At 44.2% G+C, this 16,066-nt stretch overlaps 1 protein-coding gene across 2 annotated transcripts in view; it reads left to right on the plus strand.

Moving 5' to 3' along the window:
• Positions 1 to 16,066, plus strand: part of C2CD2 (C2 calcium dependent domain containing 2) — a 36,981-nt gene that overhangs the window by 523 nt on the left and 20,392 nt on the right. For both annotated transcript variants that reach the window (XM_052674297.1, XM_052674298.1), the window contains exons 2-6: positions 1,095 to 1,193; positions 10,096 to 10,215; positions 10,637 to 10,738; positions 14,616 to 14,738; positions 15,028 to 15,148. In XM_052674297.1, the coding sequence (XP_052530257.1) occupies positions 1,095 to 1,193; positions 10,096 to 10,215; positions 10,637 to 10,738; positions 14,616 to 14,738; positions 15,028 to 15,148 (565 nt within the window). The remainder of the gene's footprint in view (positions 1 to 1,094; positions 1,194 to 10,095; positions 10,216 to 10,636; positions 10,739 to 14,615; positions 14,739 to 15,027; positions 15,149 to 16,066) is intronic.

Here is a 16,066-nt window from a genome sequence, read left to right on the forward strand (position 1 = left end):
GTGCGTGAGAGATAAGGAGAGCAACGCAGCCCGGCCCGCGACCAACGCTGGCTGCAGGCGGGCGGCCCGCGTCCCGGTGTGGCTCGGCGCACGCCCCGCCGCAGCAGCTCCTTGCCGTGAGCTCACGGCGTGGCACCCCGCTCCTCACAAGGCGGCGGTGCTCTGGTGGCTCTGGCAGCCTCACCTCGCCGCAGAAACTGCTGTGTGCCCCGAGCGGCTGTCAGCGCTGCCCGTGTCCCCTTACAGCGACGGCCGGGGAGGGGCTCGTTCCCCATCTCGTCGAGCTGAGTGTTGGGGATTTGGTAGTTTTGGCATGGCCTAATGCAGCTGTGTGCCTAGCGGGAGCCCTGAAGGCCAGCCGTGTCCTGGGCTGCATCCGAAGAAGTGTGACCGGTAGGGTGAGAGAGGTGATGCTGCCTTTCTGCTCTGCACTGGTGAGACCTCAGCTGGAGCACTGCGTCCAGATGGGGAGTCCTCAGTACAGGAGAGACATGGAGCTGTTGGAACATGTCCAGAGGAGGGCAACAAAAACGATGTAAGGGATGGAACACCTCCCTATGAGGACAGGCTGAGAGAGCTGGGGCTGTTCAGCCTGAAGAAGAGAAGACCTGGGGAGACATGGAAGTGGCCTTTCTGTATCTAAAGGGAAGCCGTAAGAAAGAAAAGCACAGGCTCTTCAGCAGAGTCTGCTGTGACGGGACAAGAGGAAATGGTTTCAGACTGAAAGAGGGGAGATTTAGGTTGGACATGAGGAAAAAAAATTGTACAGTATGAGTGGCGAGGCACTGGCACAGGTTACGCAAAGAAGCAGTGGATGCCCCATCCCTGGAGACACTCAAGGTCAGACTGGATGGGGCTCTGAGCAACCTGATGTAGCTGTAGGTGTCTGTGTTCATTGGAAGGGTAGTTAGATAACATGGCCTTTATGCAACACTTCCAACTCATACAAATCTATGTGTTCTGTGGAAGCTGAGGTGCAGCTGGGTCTAGATGTGAGCCCTAAGTGCAGGTTTTCAGGCTCTCCCTTGTATTTTCATCCCTCATCTCCAAGGGGTAGGTTCATCACCTGACAGTGTTCCTCTTTTCCCCCCTAGGACTCACAGCTGCTGACATTTGAGGAAGATGACCCAGCAGAACCACTTGAGCTCACAGTTAAACAAGTTGTTAGCGTGGTGAAGTCTGTTCAAGAGAAGGTAAACTTCATCTTTATTGTGCTTCAGGGTACTTTTAGTAGGAAATGCCAATTTGGTTTGAGCGTCAGTGGGAGTTTTATTCTTCATTGCCTAAGTTAGTGAAGGTTGGTTTCAGACCTTCAAGGTCCTCCAAGGGACCTCTTTGCATTGATTCACTTCTTGAGCAAGCTGTGAGCAAAGCACTGCAGGGCTTCTGCCAAATGAGCAACAGCCAGGGCTGCACCAAGCTGTTAGAAACGCCTCCATGTCCTCCTACTGCCATTCTAGTTCCCAGTCCTGTTGTTGAGATTGGAGATTCATACAGGAGGAAATGCCCTGGGGCTAAAACACCTGCCTGCCTTCTGCTGTGCTGTGGCTGAGGCAGGCCTGCTTCCTGGCTCCCAGCCGCACAGGGTCAGTGTGGCAGATGCTGAGTACTCCAGATGACTCCTGAGGAGGACTTGCCTTGTCCTTCTTCTCCCACCTCCACAGTGCATATTGGGAAGTGCCCATGCTGAGTACGGGCAGTATTAGAACATGGTGGAATGTAGCTCTCGTATCAACATACAAATGCACTAAGAGGAAGGGAGTGTGTGTGCTTGTTGGCACTGATAGCTCCTGTATTTCCATCTTGTTTTCAGTAGCTATTAGCCAATGACTGTTAGCTCAGCTTCAGGCCTTTGAATCAATTTAACCCATTACTTTTCTTCTAATTCTCCTTATTTATATTAGTTTGCTTGTCTCATTTAGATGTTAAGCAGTTCTGCTATGATTCCTTTGAAAATTATGCATGCTTATCTGTCTGATACCCAACTTACAGTCACACCCTGATTGGTGGCAGCTGGGGATTGCCAACATGTAAAGCTCTTTGTGCACTTGTTCTCCAGCCATAGTTCTGTTTTTTTTTCTTTTTCTTTTTTTTTTTTTTTTCTTTTCCTCCAATGTTTCGCTTTCATAGTAATGCTTCCTGCCCCAATGGCACTCTCCTGTCTGTGGGGCCTGGTGCTGCTGTGGCAAAGCTGTGGTAAGATGGGCAGCAGGAGCTGGGCAGCACTGGCTGTGGTGTGGCTGGGCTCCTGCTCTCCTCTGTCAGGGGCTTTGTGTCCTGGCACCCTCCCTCCTGCCTTGTCTGACCTTGGATTGAGCCATTTCGGTATGTTAATCAAGCTGTTAGTATTGCAGCCAGCAATCTGATGTGGTTTCGCAGCAGCTTAAAGCAATATAAGCACATTTAAAAACGTATTGGATTAAGAGAGTTTTGCTTACGTAATTGGGTGGTTCTGAATTCCCCCAAAACCTGTTTCCATAATCTTGTGCACAGCTGCTGGGAAATATTCTCTGAATGATTCCTATTCCTTCAGTTAAGGTACAGCTGAATTTATTTTTATTTCAGTATGTAATAACCTCAGAGTGGCACTCTGATGTGTACCTGCCTCCAAACACCCCAGGAGTTCTCTCGTAGGCTCACTGTTTTGCTTACTTATTCCTCGGGTAATACTGAGCATCCAAAGTGTTTCATGTTTTTCCTTTTTTCTTGCACTTCAAACCCTTAATCTCTGCAAGTATTTAAAAAAAAAAAATCAAAATGAAACTGAAATCTCCCTTATCAGCTTGTCTGGACACAATCTTCTCATGCATGTTAACCCTACCCATGACAGGGGGTTGGAGCTGGATCATATTTAAGGTCCTTTCCAACCCAAACCATTCTGTAATCCTATGTTGGTGGCTTACTATTGGTGCAGCTGACTCTGCTTGTGGCTAGTGACTACATGCTGCTTGCTTACCAATGTTGCAGCATCCCTTGGAGATCAGCACATGCCTGGGCCATTGCCTGACACGGGGCTGTTGTCTTGTAACTGGTTTGGCTTGCTTCTTCACTTGTGATCAAGGTGGTGAGTGTATGGGCACCTTGCTCAGCAGCCAAAGTAGATTTATTGCACTTTGCTTCAAGTAAGTTTTTTTTAAGACTTTATACTGGAGAGGTTGTGGTTATCAAAGGAAGCAGAGGACTGAGGGTGAGGGATGAAAATAGCAGTAAATGTGGGAAGGACATGGTTAGTGGTTGTGGTGGTGGTGGGTTGGTGATTGGACTAGATGATCGTAGTGGTCTTTTCCAACGTTAATGATTCTATGGAGTGTAACACTTTAATGCAGGTGGGTGCATGCTTATGGAGCCCTGTGGTGCTTGTCCTTTGTGGAGCAGTCTGTGCTCCTATGCACTGCACAGTGCTGGGAGCAGCCTTGTGCCTGGTACACACCCACACCGAGCTGACAGGAGATTGCCAGCCTGCTGTAGTTCTGCATTGCTGCTGACAGCCTTGTTTGTGACCAGGACACACGCTGACACATCTGGCCCTTAGGTGTGTACAGCTGTGCTTGTGCTGAAGGAGCTGGAGGCTGTAAAACATTCCACAGCATGCCAATGCAGATATAACAGAGCTGCTCTGTCAGGAAGGTGGCATCACACTGCCCCTGGGCAGAGCCTCTGCTTGGTTGTAGTCTTCGCTCCAGGTTTGGGTCAGAGCCTAAATATGTAGAATGTAGCAGGCTGTTTTCATTATATGGGGCTGACTGTTCTGTTTCAATAAAGTAAACATTTGCAATATTCTCAGCTATTTCTGCCAACCTTTCCGTTACCAGAATCTATTTCCAGAAGCTTTGAACTTCCCAGCAGCATTAAAAGGCAGCAGAGGAGATGACTCTCTTGTTGGGAGCTTGGCACGGAGGGGTTTGGACAGAGCAGACTTGCCTGTTTCCCGACTATTAAACTGCAGAAGTCCTCCCCTTCCTCCTGCTTCATGCTTAAACAAAGAGGGGAAGAAGCCCTCTGAGTGCCCACAGTTTGCTTTTCCTTTGATAAGCAGTAGTAAAGAGCTGCTGCGGAAGGAGTAGCTGTCCTGCAGCACAACAGGCAAGAGCAGATAGTAAAACTTTGTGTCAGTTTTTTCTATTATGAATTCCATGGGGCAAATGGTGGAGCAGAAGGAGGGCTGCTTTGTGGCCTTATGTGAGGTCTCACTTTGAGACAGGCTGTGCAGTGTGACAACTCGTTTGGCTGTGTGTCTTTGCTGCTTTGTTTCCATCCAGCACCACCCTGGGGTGCAGAGCCTCCCAGCTCCCCTTGTTTCAAAGCCCACAAGGGCAGTTTGGTGCAGTGGCTGCTTTCCTCTCCAGGAAAGTCTGCTTTCTCATCCTGAATGCTGGAGCATTAACTGGGCTTCATCCCCTGTTATGTACATGTGTTTATCTCTGATTGTTTGTGGTGGACTGCACTACCCTGACCATCACGTGCAATCTGTATTGTTCCTTAACTCCTTCTTTTGCTTGGGAAGCTGTCCCAGGGATTTGCTGCTTTAATGATTGTATTGTTTGTGGTTGTTTTTTTTTTTCCACAATCCTAACTGGAATCATGGCCCACGCAGCTTTTGCATTTATTTATATTTTTTTCTTCCTGTACCAGCATGATCCTTTATCTCGAATGTATTCACTTTTTCCCTCAGCACTTGCTGTCCATGGGTATATCACAAGGGAGTTACATTTCCTTCCAGTCTTTGTTTGACTGAGCTAAAGAAGTTGTTCCTTGGGTCTCTTTTCTCAATGCTGCCTTGCCTGTCCCTCATGCGTGTCCCTCTCTGCAGCTGCTCCAGTTGGATTCATTCAAGAATGTGATACTGAAGTGCAACGGCGCTACAGTGAAGTCTAACAGTGTGTTGAGATGTCTGCCTTGCTGTGCTTCTTGGCAGTGCTCTCAATGCCTTTAAGGACGTTTTCCTGTATGACCTACTGCAGGGAACCTGCTTTAGCAAGGGGCCAGTCTAGGTGGTCTCCAGAGGTCCCTTCCAACCCCTACAACACTGTGATTCTGACCTGCCTCTCTTTTGGCTGCTTCACATTGTTGACTTAATGCAGGTCATGGCTTTTTCTTAGAGATATACTGCTCCTGTAGAGGGGAGTTCTTCTTAATTCTTGCACGTGTGCTTTGTATTTTGAGTTGCATTTCTTTTTTCAAGGTTTTCAGCTTTCTTTCTTCACTTTCTCCTATTGTTAAACTTTGGAAATAGGTGTCCCAATTAAAATAGGCAAGACAACAACATAGCTCATCTAACCTACTTTGAAACTGAGTATCTTGTCAAAAGGAGGCATCTGTGCTGGAATTTGTTTGCTTCAGTGGTGATAATTACTGGTTTGGGCCCTGTCAGACAGCCTGCTGCAGATGCGCATGGTCCTTCTTCAGGCTTTAGCCCCATTCGCCAGCCTGGTTCAAGTGTCAGCAGTAACCCAGTGTCCACAGTGGCACTACATGCAAACTGGCAGACCTCTTGAATTTTACTGCCTTCATTTGTCTCTTCATCTATGCTGAATAAGCTCTTTGCAAAGATTTGTGTATTAGTGAGGCTAAAGTACCAAGTCTTGTTCTGCTACTTGTTTTCCCCCTTATTAAATATAGATAATGCTTCTTGTCCTCCCACCATCCAACTCACTTGGTTTGGTAGACTCACTGAAAATTCTCCCTCTCCTGTTTGATTGTATTCCCTGATAATTGTTGGTTTTTTTTTTAATTCTTCCTTTTTCTCTACTTTTAATTTGCATGTCTATCACTCACAAAAGAATGACTGAAATCACTTAGTATATCTGTTTTTGTTTTTCTTCTGTTGCTTATGCAGGTAGCTCCTTTTTCTGTGCACCCGTTCCATCACCCTGCCTTCACCCTAGAGCTTATCATCATTTTGAAGAGCTGCCCTGAATTTGTCTCATTATATTTGCAGGCACGCTTGCTTTCATGCTAGCTTCTAAAAATCTTCTTCAAGCAGTGCCTGGGTTAGACATTGCCTTTTCTCCTCTTCTCTTCTCAATATTGTTTGTGTCATGTAGCAAACTACTTGGGTCAAGAGGGAGCTGTATAGGAGCTACAGAAAGCCCCTTAAGAAGCCAATCAATGGGCTCAGGTTGCCAAAGCAGGTGGTATAATTTTTCTTTTGAGTAGCTGAGTGTAATGATTGTGAAAAGACAGAAGTTTCTGACTGGAAGGTTTTATCATGGAGAGGTTATACATTAATCATACAAACTTATCCATGTGGACATTGACAAGAGAAACTTCCTGCGCCAGAAAAGAACCTTCTCTTTCTCACAGTAATACTTCAGAGAAAAAAAAATAAATGGAAATTGTGGAGCTCCCAAATCTTGTAGCATCCTGATCCCTGCAGCTGAGGTTAAGGAGCTTTTACTCTGTGGCTGTTTCATGATATTGTATTTGTATTAATTTTTGATTACTTACATGCTGCTGATATGTATTTTGCAACCTCGAGTAACTTTCTCCTTCTGGAAACAAAATGCAGTAAAGCTGATTTCTGTCCAAAAAACAATTGAGCTGATAATGCTGGGAGTTTTACATACTCATGTGATACAGTCCTGCTTGAGGAAGGTGGAGGACTTCCTCTGTTGGGCTCTAAGAACTTCCTTCAAGTTCTTGAAGAAGTTCACAGCCATTCACCATTCCCTTTACCACAGAAGGTCCTGCACGGAGAAATGGGGGAGAAAGTCTGATGTGGAGGAGGAACAGAAAGGCTTTGCGTAAAGAAAAATTGTTTTACGATAAGGGTGGTGAGGCGTTGGCACAGGCTGCCCACAAAGGTGGTGGATGCCCCATCCCTGCAGACATTCAAGGTCAGGCTGGAGGGGGCTGTGAGCAACCTGGTGTAGCTGTAGGTGTCCCTGTTCATTGCAAGGGGCTTGGATCAGATGGTCTTTAAGGGTCCTTTCCAAATCGGATGATTTGGTGAGAGCATGAATCTGTGTGGTGCTACTTCCAAAAGTGAAACCTCTTAATCCTGTGACAAGCAGGGGTATTCTGGTTCTTCTTGAACTGAAGTAGTTTTGCTGCCACTTCAGGGAGAAGAGCACATGAAATGTTTCAGTTCTGTCCAGAGGAACCATGAAATCAAGATACGGAGAGGGAGGGCAGAGCAAGGGGACAGGTCTTCAGCAGCTGTGAGAACGCATGTCCACACACTTCAGTTGCTTAGGAAAATATCTCTGTCTTTCTCCAACTAGAATACTTTTCCAGACATATTCTTTTCTGAAGTTTACCTAGAACAGAGTTGGTTGTTTTTTTTTTTGTTGTGTTTTTTTTTTGTTTGTTTGTTTAGGAAAACTGTATAAACAGTTTTAGAGAAAGGCCTGAGCACTTCTGCAGTGTGTAAGATCCCAAAAGTGCACGCCCTTGCTGGTGACAGTGTGCCTGTGAATGGGGAGATACTGTAGGGAGAAGGCACCTCGGTCTTGCTGCTGGAAGAGTCCTGGCGTTGTGCTGCTGCTTCACTCTATTTCTGCTCATGTAGAAGCTTGTAGTTTGTCTAGCTACAAGACAGTAGAATGAGTTCTTGGTCTAGTATTAAATGGGGAGGTTGGTGGCCCTGAATGTGGCGGGGAGGTTGGAGATTCATGATTCTTGAGATCCCTTCCAACCCAGGCCATTCTGTGATTCTGTGACATCTAAACTCTCTGGGAGTTTAGCCAGCCACAGTTGCTGTGGTGGTACAAAAGGCTTCATTTTGGAAGAAAGTTTGTCATAGAAACTATAGATTTTCTAGCCTCCATTGAAAACAAAAGGTTGATGATGAGGTGTCTCTTGCATGGAGTATTGGGAAAGAGACTAAGAAGATAAATGAAGTCAAAGGGCAGCTTATCAGTCCATCTGTTTTCTCGTGCGTATTTGTCCTTTCTCAGCCAGAAAAGGGTGCTTCACCTGACCCTCTCCTCTCCTGCTAGCAAACGCGTTTTGTCTCTAATTAGAGCTTCACAGGATAAGAATGAGCTTGGGTTTGTTGATGACTGCTCTTCACCTGCTCTGAGATAAAGAATCTGAAGAAGCAGGTTGAAGAGGAGCCCGGCACAGGAAGCTTCAGTGTTTTTCTTCGTGTTACTGTTTGGGGAGGGGTACTCAAATGGCCTACATATTTCTGCAGAGGTCTATCAAAAGCATCTGCTGCATTTCTAAAGGAATGTCACTTCAGAAGGGAAGTGGCAGTTGCAGGCTCTCTGTTTCCATCTTTTACTTGAAAATAAACACATCCTGAGAAAAAGAGTAGCGCGTGAACACATCTGCCAACCCTCCTGCCAGGCTTGTGTTGTTTGTTTTTAAAGCAGTAATTGCCTGTTTACGTGGCAACCCTGCCTCTTAGGCCTCCCGAAATTCCAGACATGTGGCTCTGCATCACGTGTGCAGCAAGTCCAACTTGTTCCAAAGGCACTGAGTTTCCCATGCATGCATGGATCAGATGCTTATGGGTGGTAAAGCTCTGTGCTTAGGATGTGCAAGTGTCAGTGTTTTTTGTATCACATCTGTCTTCTTCCCTCTTTTTGAGCTCAAAAAGATAAAAGAAGCTGTCTACTTTTGCTATACTTAAGGAAAAGCCACGTCAATCCATTCTCTTTGTTAATAAATTGTATTCTGTATTTTGACTCAATTACAAGTAAAATAAGCAGTCAAGGTTTTTAACTTAATTGTTAACTAACTTCTGTTGTGTCCTAATTGTGACTGCTTATGTTGATTATGTGGGATTAAGGAATATAAATCAACTTAGAGGGAATTTAGCTTTTGGGAAAGAGGTGTGGAAGGCAGACATGTCCACCTCCCAGCTGTGGTTTGCAAGACACAGCTTCTGCAACTGTTGTTGCTCCTAGGTGCCATTAAGTTTGTTATTTGTCATGTCCATTCTGTCCACTTGCTCCTTTGTAATTTCTGCATAGATGTGCTCTGAAGCCCTCTGATGCTTCTTACAGTGTGTAGAGTCCTTGGAGATGGACTATATTTAAGGAGAGACTGATAAGGATCTTTCAGAGGGTACCTGACTCATGTTGAAGCCTCCAGCTTCCAATCCAGTATGCATAAGTGAAACAATAAGTGCACAAATATAATTTACTAGCATTTGCATAGAGTTTCTGTCAAACAGATCCTGCAGCAAATGATTTGTCTGTGCATTGCATTAACATGGTTAACTTTGCCTGAGTCCATCTATGGAACGTTTAACTCACCTTTCCAGTGGTGGAGCTGTGGGGGCACTAACCATGGGGGAGCAGCAACCAGCAGGTGTCTTCAACCAGCAAGGCTGTTAGCAAAGCATCTCTCTTTGGCTTAATGCATGATTTGTGGCTTCTGGGCCTTTTCTCTGCTGCCAGGTGCTTTCTGCACCTTCTTGGTTTTTGAGCAGTTCTGCAAACTCAATTGGCTTTTGAGGGGAGGGAGGAGAAAAATGCTCAGTGTAAACTCAATGTGATAACAAGTTAAATTGCTGCTTATAAAACTGAGGGTGTGTACTTAAGTGAGCATATAGCAGTCAAGTAGCAAATGAGCTTGTGCCACACATTTAGCTTCACCACCAAACTTCAGTGCTCTCCTGGGTCCAGTCAAAGACTTCTCAAGTCTTCTGCCTGTCACCACCCCACTGGAATTACTCAGTCAATATCCTCTCCAGAAGCAGCAGCCTTATGCCAAAGTTTCTCATTTGTAGAATGCCACTAAAACAAATGTTGTACAGTTCATTTTTTACAAGCCAAATGTTTGGTGAAACCAGCTGTCCTGTGATGCGATGCTTGGTTTGTAGCAGGAGAGGAAGGAGAAAAAACTGAATTATATCCAATGACACAAAAAATTCTTGGAAATCACCAGTATTGCCAGGTATTAATCTCTGTGTCCAGAAGTGTAGCTGAAATGCAGGTTTTAGAACAGAGCATGTAGAAGGAAGTGTAGGGGGTTAATGAAACTGACTGGAAATCTCCCATTTGCAGAATATAGCGTAATTGTAGTAGCTTAAAGTCCTTTTTTTTTTTTAATAGTTCTTTCCTTGCCTTTACCTTCCTTTCTTGTTCTTCTGAAGGCTGAATTGTTCTTTCCTTCCTTTTTTCCTCCCTTTAATTTCTTTAGGTGGTTTCTTGTAATGTTGTGGGAGATTCCATTACGTTTATTGTCAGCATCTCAAGCTCTTCACCCACAGCTGCAGGAAGTCGGTCGTACAGCGTGAAACTGTCTCCGCTTCACTTGCAGGTAAGGCCTCTGAAGTATTATTCTCACTTTTTCCTTTTGTTACATCTCATCCCACAGCTCAGCTGAAAGGTCTGAAAGATGTGTTAGGCTTTCACTTCCTGCATGCAAAATTGCATACAAGCTTGTGTTAATTCTAGTAAAATGTTTAATAATCTTACAGTTCTGTCTTCTGCTTTAGGAAGACTGTGGATAAATAAATAAATCTTTTAATAGTGTGCTCTGATGTGTAGAACAGCAGTACCCTTTTTGACTGGCATGCGTTCTCTCTTGGTATTTAGTTTGCTTTCTTACACTGTTGCTTGGATGTATACCAACTCAGAAACTGTTATTTTTCCTTTGGCAAGCCTTAGTTTGGAGCTTGACTTAAAATTTCCTTACAGGATATCAGAACACACTCCAATAACTGCTTTCCTATCCACAGCTTCACCTCTATGTGAAAGACAAAAGGGATGATGTCAAAGTGGAGTGGCTCCTCGTTAACGTGGATGAGACCAACTTTGAAATCCAGCCAACAGTGCAGGAGGTCAGTCAGTTTTATTTGTCATAGTGAAAGTTCAAATGTAAGGATACAGTTAGACTGGGAGAGGACTTCTGTTCTGCCATACCTTACTGCTGCTGCTCCCCCCGTAGGCACTCTAATCCCTCTGCTCAAGGAGTCAGAAAGCATCTCTCCAGTGCAAAACCCAGTGTAGTGCATTAGATTAGCAATAACAGTAGCTAGAGCTAAGATATTGGATGATGCTGGAACAACTGAAGCAAAAATGCCTGTTCCTTTCTGCTGACTGCATTTAGCAGTGGAATGGGGCAGTTATTTATTGGCAGTGGTTTCTTGAACTGCTTCAGTGATACTTGCCATGCCTCATCCATCAAAATCCTGCATCTCTGAAGTCAAAGAGTAACTCTCAAGATTACTGAAGCATTAAAGATAAATCTGTATTTGACAGACAAGTGACCTGGCAAATATTTTTGACCAAGTTCAAAGATGTGAAAAATGTCTGTTACTAAAAGTCTTCAGAGTTCTTCTAATATAATGAAAAAGTTGTGATTATGTTCCCATCGAAGTCGTTTACCCTGCCTTAACTTAATTAGTTTTGAAATCTGATAGCCCTCATTCAGAAACAGCTCAGAAAAACACAAATTTTTAAGGAAATAAGTTATTTAGAAACATAAATTCTGAAGATATCCAATGAGGAGACTCCATAGGCTCTCTAGGCAGCCTGTGCCATAGCTCCATCACAGTAAGTAATTTTTTCCTTATGTTTGTTTGGAACTGCCTGTTTCGGTTTGTGACTGTTGCCTCTCATCCTTTTGCTGGGCACCACTGAGAAGCATCTGGCCCCATCCTCTTGCCAGCACCTCGATCAGATCCCCTGAGCCTTTTCACCAGGTTGAACAGCCCCAGCTCCCTTAGCCTTTCCTCGTAGGAGAGATGCACCAGTTCCTTCATCATTTTAGTAGCCCTTTGCTGGATTCTCTCCAGTATGTCTATATCCTTCTTGTGCTGGAAACCCCAGAACTGGAGCCAGTGTTCCAGGAGACTTCATCAGGGCAGAGTAGAAAGAAAGGATCACATCCCTTGGCCTGCTGGCAATGCTTTTTCTAGTTCACCCCAGGATACCGTTGCCCTTCTTGGTCTCAGGGGTTTATCACTGGCTTGTGATCAGCTTGTCCAGAATGTCTTTCTCTGCAGAGAGCCTTCCCAGAAGCTCAGCCTTCAGTACTGGCTGTGATAGTAAAGCTGCTACTGAAAACTCGTAGCTGAGTGACCTAGAATCATAAAACTTTATTACCGCATCTTTCATACACAAAAATGCTAAGCTCATAAAACTGAAGACAGGCAAGTCTTTTGAAGTGTGTTTTAATGCTTTAATTAAAATGTAATATCATAATAATGTGCGTGCAACTGACCTGCACGTGTTGGAGCGGCGTGCTGATTGTCTGCTTATGAACAAGCACTGAGTATTCACTGCCACGTGCAAATGAGTCTGGCACTGTCTCAGGCCTTCAAAGCCTGTTTTTTGAAAACGCCAGGTGACAAAGCAGTTGTAACCTCCTGTGCTTTGCCTGTGATTTTTAAAATGAGCCTGTTAAGTTGTTACTACTTAAGGGCTTCTTTTTCACTTTGAAGTTTGTGTTAGCACTCCGGGAAGTGGGGAGGTGACAAACAGAGCTCTTTAATGAATAAAACAAGGAGCAACCTACCCCTTGGTAACTCCTTCAGCTCTTAAACTTTTAACATCAGCTTTTGTGTCCTAGTTTGTAGTTCTTTTTTTTCTCCTTTGGAGGAGGTATTTTATATACAAATTGGCATCTTTATTTGCTGATGGTTATCAATGCAATAATTCTGTCATCAGTCGAACAAGGGGATATAATAACCTATTTCCTGCTGATGAAAAACAACAGAAAACACCTATCAATAGAAGCTCAATGACAGCTATTGCTGCTGTTATTACAAAACAACTAATACCAGTTTTGGTTGGTGGCAGCGTGAGGGTTGGCTGGAATTTTGCAAATTGGCATCATTCTTCATCCAACAGTGTGTAGGTAAGGGCAGGGGAAGGGAGTCACCCCCAAAACAGTGAGAACATCCAACGATTTATCTGCATATTTAAATATCTCAGGAAAAGTAAGTTACTGAAACAAGTATATTTTCAGTATTCTTAAAAGCAAAAGCTTTGGAAGCTGCAGGAATGTGCCTCTGCCTCTTTCTTTAGCAGTTCCATTGGGGACCACAGTGTGAACAGAGCAAAGTTGCTGAGGAATTAGCCAATATTGTTGCAGGTTTTCATCAGTAGCTGCATATCATCAAGGGGTGGGTGCGTGAGGAGGTGGTGCAAAAGGATTTTTGTATGCAGCATTCCTGGGATTCTTACGAAACACTTGGGCTGTTTCTATAACACTTGAGGAATTGGGAAAGGGGTGTTGCTCCAGGTTGGTTTGACCTGCTGCACAAGCTTCAAGCATCCCTATAGGAGTGCAGAAATGACTTCACGTGCATTAAAAGAGGACTGAGGATTGCGAGTGACAAAATCTGGTAGAGGGCTCTGCATGCAGAGGGGTATGGCTCCAATAGATGAGGGTGATGCAGCGTGTCCACTCTGCTGTGTTGACAGGGCTGTAGCTTGATACTTGAGCTGCTGCAGTCCTGTGGGTCTGCTTAAGCTGATGGGAATGCTGGAAGCTGATGCTGCACAGCCTAAGCATTATCAAGATAATCTGCAGGAATTAGGCCTTCAGTTCCCTGCCCTGATCTTCCCGCTGGTACAAACTGTGTGTCCTTGTCACCAGTGCACCTTGTCTTCTGCAGCTGGGCCTGCTTTGTTGGCACTGCTTGCTGGAGGCCTGCTCTCATCTGACAGCAACATGTGCAGGGGTGCTTCTTTTTCTGCTTTGCATGTTTATTGCACTTGTCTGGATGTTCAGTATCTGTAAGTCAGTCCCCTTTGTTTGAAAGCCTTGTTCTATAACGCTGAAATTTCTCATTTGTGGTAACAAGTTAGAAAGGATGGATGAGTCCTCTGTCATTCAAGTCAATCTTTTCCTTAGAAAACAAATCTCATGGAGGTTTCTCCTGGGCTGTCTCCACAGCAAAGGTAACGCCAAACTGCCCTTTCTTGACATCTTCATTTGAAGATTCATTCCCGTGTAGATAACTGAGCAGAGGAAAGCTTTCCAGCAGCATGACACAAGGACCATGGGGATGGGTTGAATGGTTCACTCTCTTCAGATGCCTTACAGTTATTCCTGTGAAGCCACATGGAAGCAAGATCTGTGACAGGTTCTGATATTCCAGAGAGGAAGTATGCAAGCAGGCAGTGTGTAATACAGATGACCACAGGGTTTTTGAGTAGGCAAATGTGTCAGTCCCTTGGAGTGGCATGACTGTCTATCCATTCCATGCATTTTTCAGCAAGGCTGAAGACCTCCGAGAGATGCTGTAATAACTCTTCAGCGCAGCAGAGGATTAGCACATTCTCAGCTGTCGCAGGCTGGCAGAATTCCCATTGAATCAGTGGAACAGTGCCTATCTGCTTATCTGGGGACCTGATCTGCTCTCTCAGCAGAGTGCAAAGCAGTTCAGCAACTTTAAAACAGCACCATGAAGTGTTAGTGAAACACCTAGTTTTGTAGCTAAGAGCTCTGCCTTCCTAACTCTGAAGAACAGCACGCAGCTTTGTTAGTGTACATTTCTGGTTTTTCTTCAGTGCATAATGTAGAAATGTAAGTAATTATTTGCACAATCTCCTAGTACATTTTGTTGCTGGAAGCATAAACTGTTTCTCTCTGACAAAGGTAATTGGCAATTGCTTTGGTAGTTCGGATATGCCAGGTTAACTTTTTTCTGCCTTAACTTGTACTCTCCTGAATTTTGAGCAGCATGATTGTTGGTTTCCTTTTAGGAACAGGGAGAAGGGACTTGTGCAATATCTGACACGCTCAGAGATGTTTTGAAGAACCTCTTCAGCTCAGTTACTCCATCTGTAGTGTTGAGTACAAGACCTACAGACATAAAGGAGGTTCAGGTAAGTCCTATTCCTGCCTGGATCTTTTGGAAGTCTCTTCTTTGTAGCGTTTTTTTTTTTTAGCTGTTTATGACCCAGAAACCAGTACGTTTAACACCACTCAGTGGTCAGATACAACTGGAACACTTGCTTTAAAACAACACAGCCTTTGGCTGTGAAGGTTTTGTGATTATAACTCCCATGTGGCTATTTGTGGATGTTTCTCCAAATCACATCTGCTCCCTAATATTAATGTGACAGAAGTTAAGCATTTGCGTATGCTCCATCCCTCTTGTTTTCCTTTTCCCAGAATGTACAGAACACAAGCACTATCCCTCAGGGCACCAGTCCACCTAAACCTCCAAGGGCTCATGAACTGAAACTGCTGGTAAAGAACATCACAGTAAACCTCACTGATCACAGTGCTGCAGGTAATGGAGCCCAGGGGGTGCCACTTGTTTTCAAGTAGGATGTTGGGGTTTTTTTGTCTTTTTTTTTTTTTTTTTAATTCAGCTGAAATCATTAGGAAGTTCTAATTTACAAGCTTGGCTCAGAACATGATGCACAAAATTGCTGTTCTCCCAGAAACAAGCTTAGTCATGCTTGTACAAAACTGTGAATGTTTTGGTTTACTTAATCATTTAGACATCTTGATCTTCCCGTAAACAAATCCATAGTGTTTGAAAACAAATTGAAATGAGCATATTCCTCAAATTGATTGTTTATTCTCTAGAGTTTGTTTTATTTTAGAAGTTATCACTTTGAGTGATATAACAAGTTGGATTGGGCTCAGAACCAACTCTTTATTGACTGTTAGCAGTGGCATTGCTTTGGTTGCAATAGTGTTGCCCTATTTTAACAGCTGTTTTCCCTTATTTGGGGACAATTTCCTGATTTATCTGTAACTCTCTTCCTTTATGTAAGCTGTCCTCAGAGGGTTTTGTTGCTTTAACCCTAGTGTAGAGTATCTCTGTGGGTAAGGGAAGGTATACCTCTTGCAGATAGAGAATAAAGCCAAAAGGAACACACAGCCTGGTGAAGTTGCACTGCTGGTTTAAGAAAGAAGTACCAAACCTGTCTGACAAGTGTTCAGACTTCTTCAAGTGCAAACTTGCTTGCATCATTGCTTGAGGCATGACTGAGCATAATTTGGGTTGCGTCAGAGAAAATGCAAATTTGAATCCCTGTGATTTATGGCTGCTAGCAATTCCGGAACAATCCTTTCAGTGGAAGCTTCTGGCAGCTAAAATGGGCAAAGCACTGGTTTTGGATAAATATATTCTGCTTGCTTTACTCTTTTTCAGTTAGATGTAGTAAATTACTGCCCTGGACTGTTGCATAATGCTGCT

The sequence above is a fragment of the Tympanuchus pallidicinctus genome, unplaced genomic scaffold (genome assembly GCF_026119805.1).
Source record: "Tympanuchus pallidicinctus isolate F22 unplaced genomic scaffold, pur_lepc_1.0 scaffold14, whole genome shotgun sequence".
NCBI classification, from domain to species: Eukaryota; Metazoa; Chordata; class Aves; order Galliformes; family Phasianidae; genus Tympanuchus; species Tympanuchus pallidicinctus.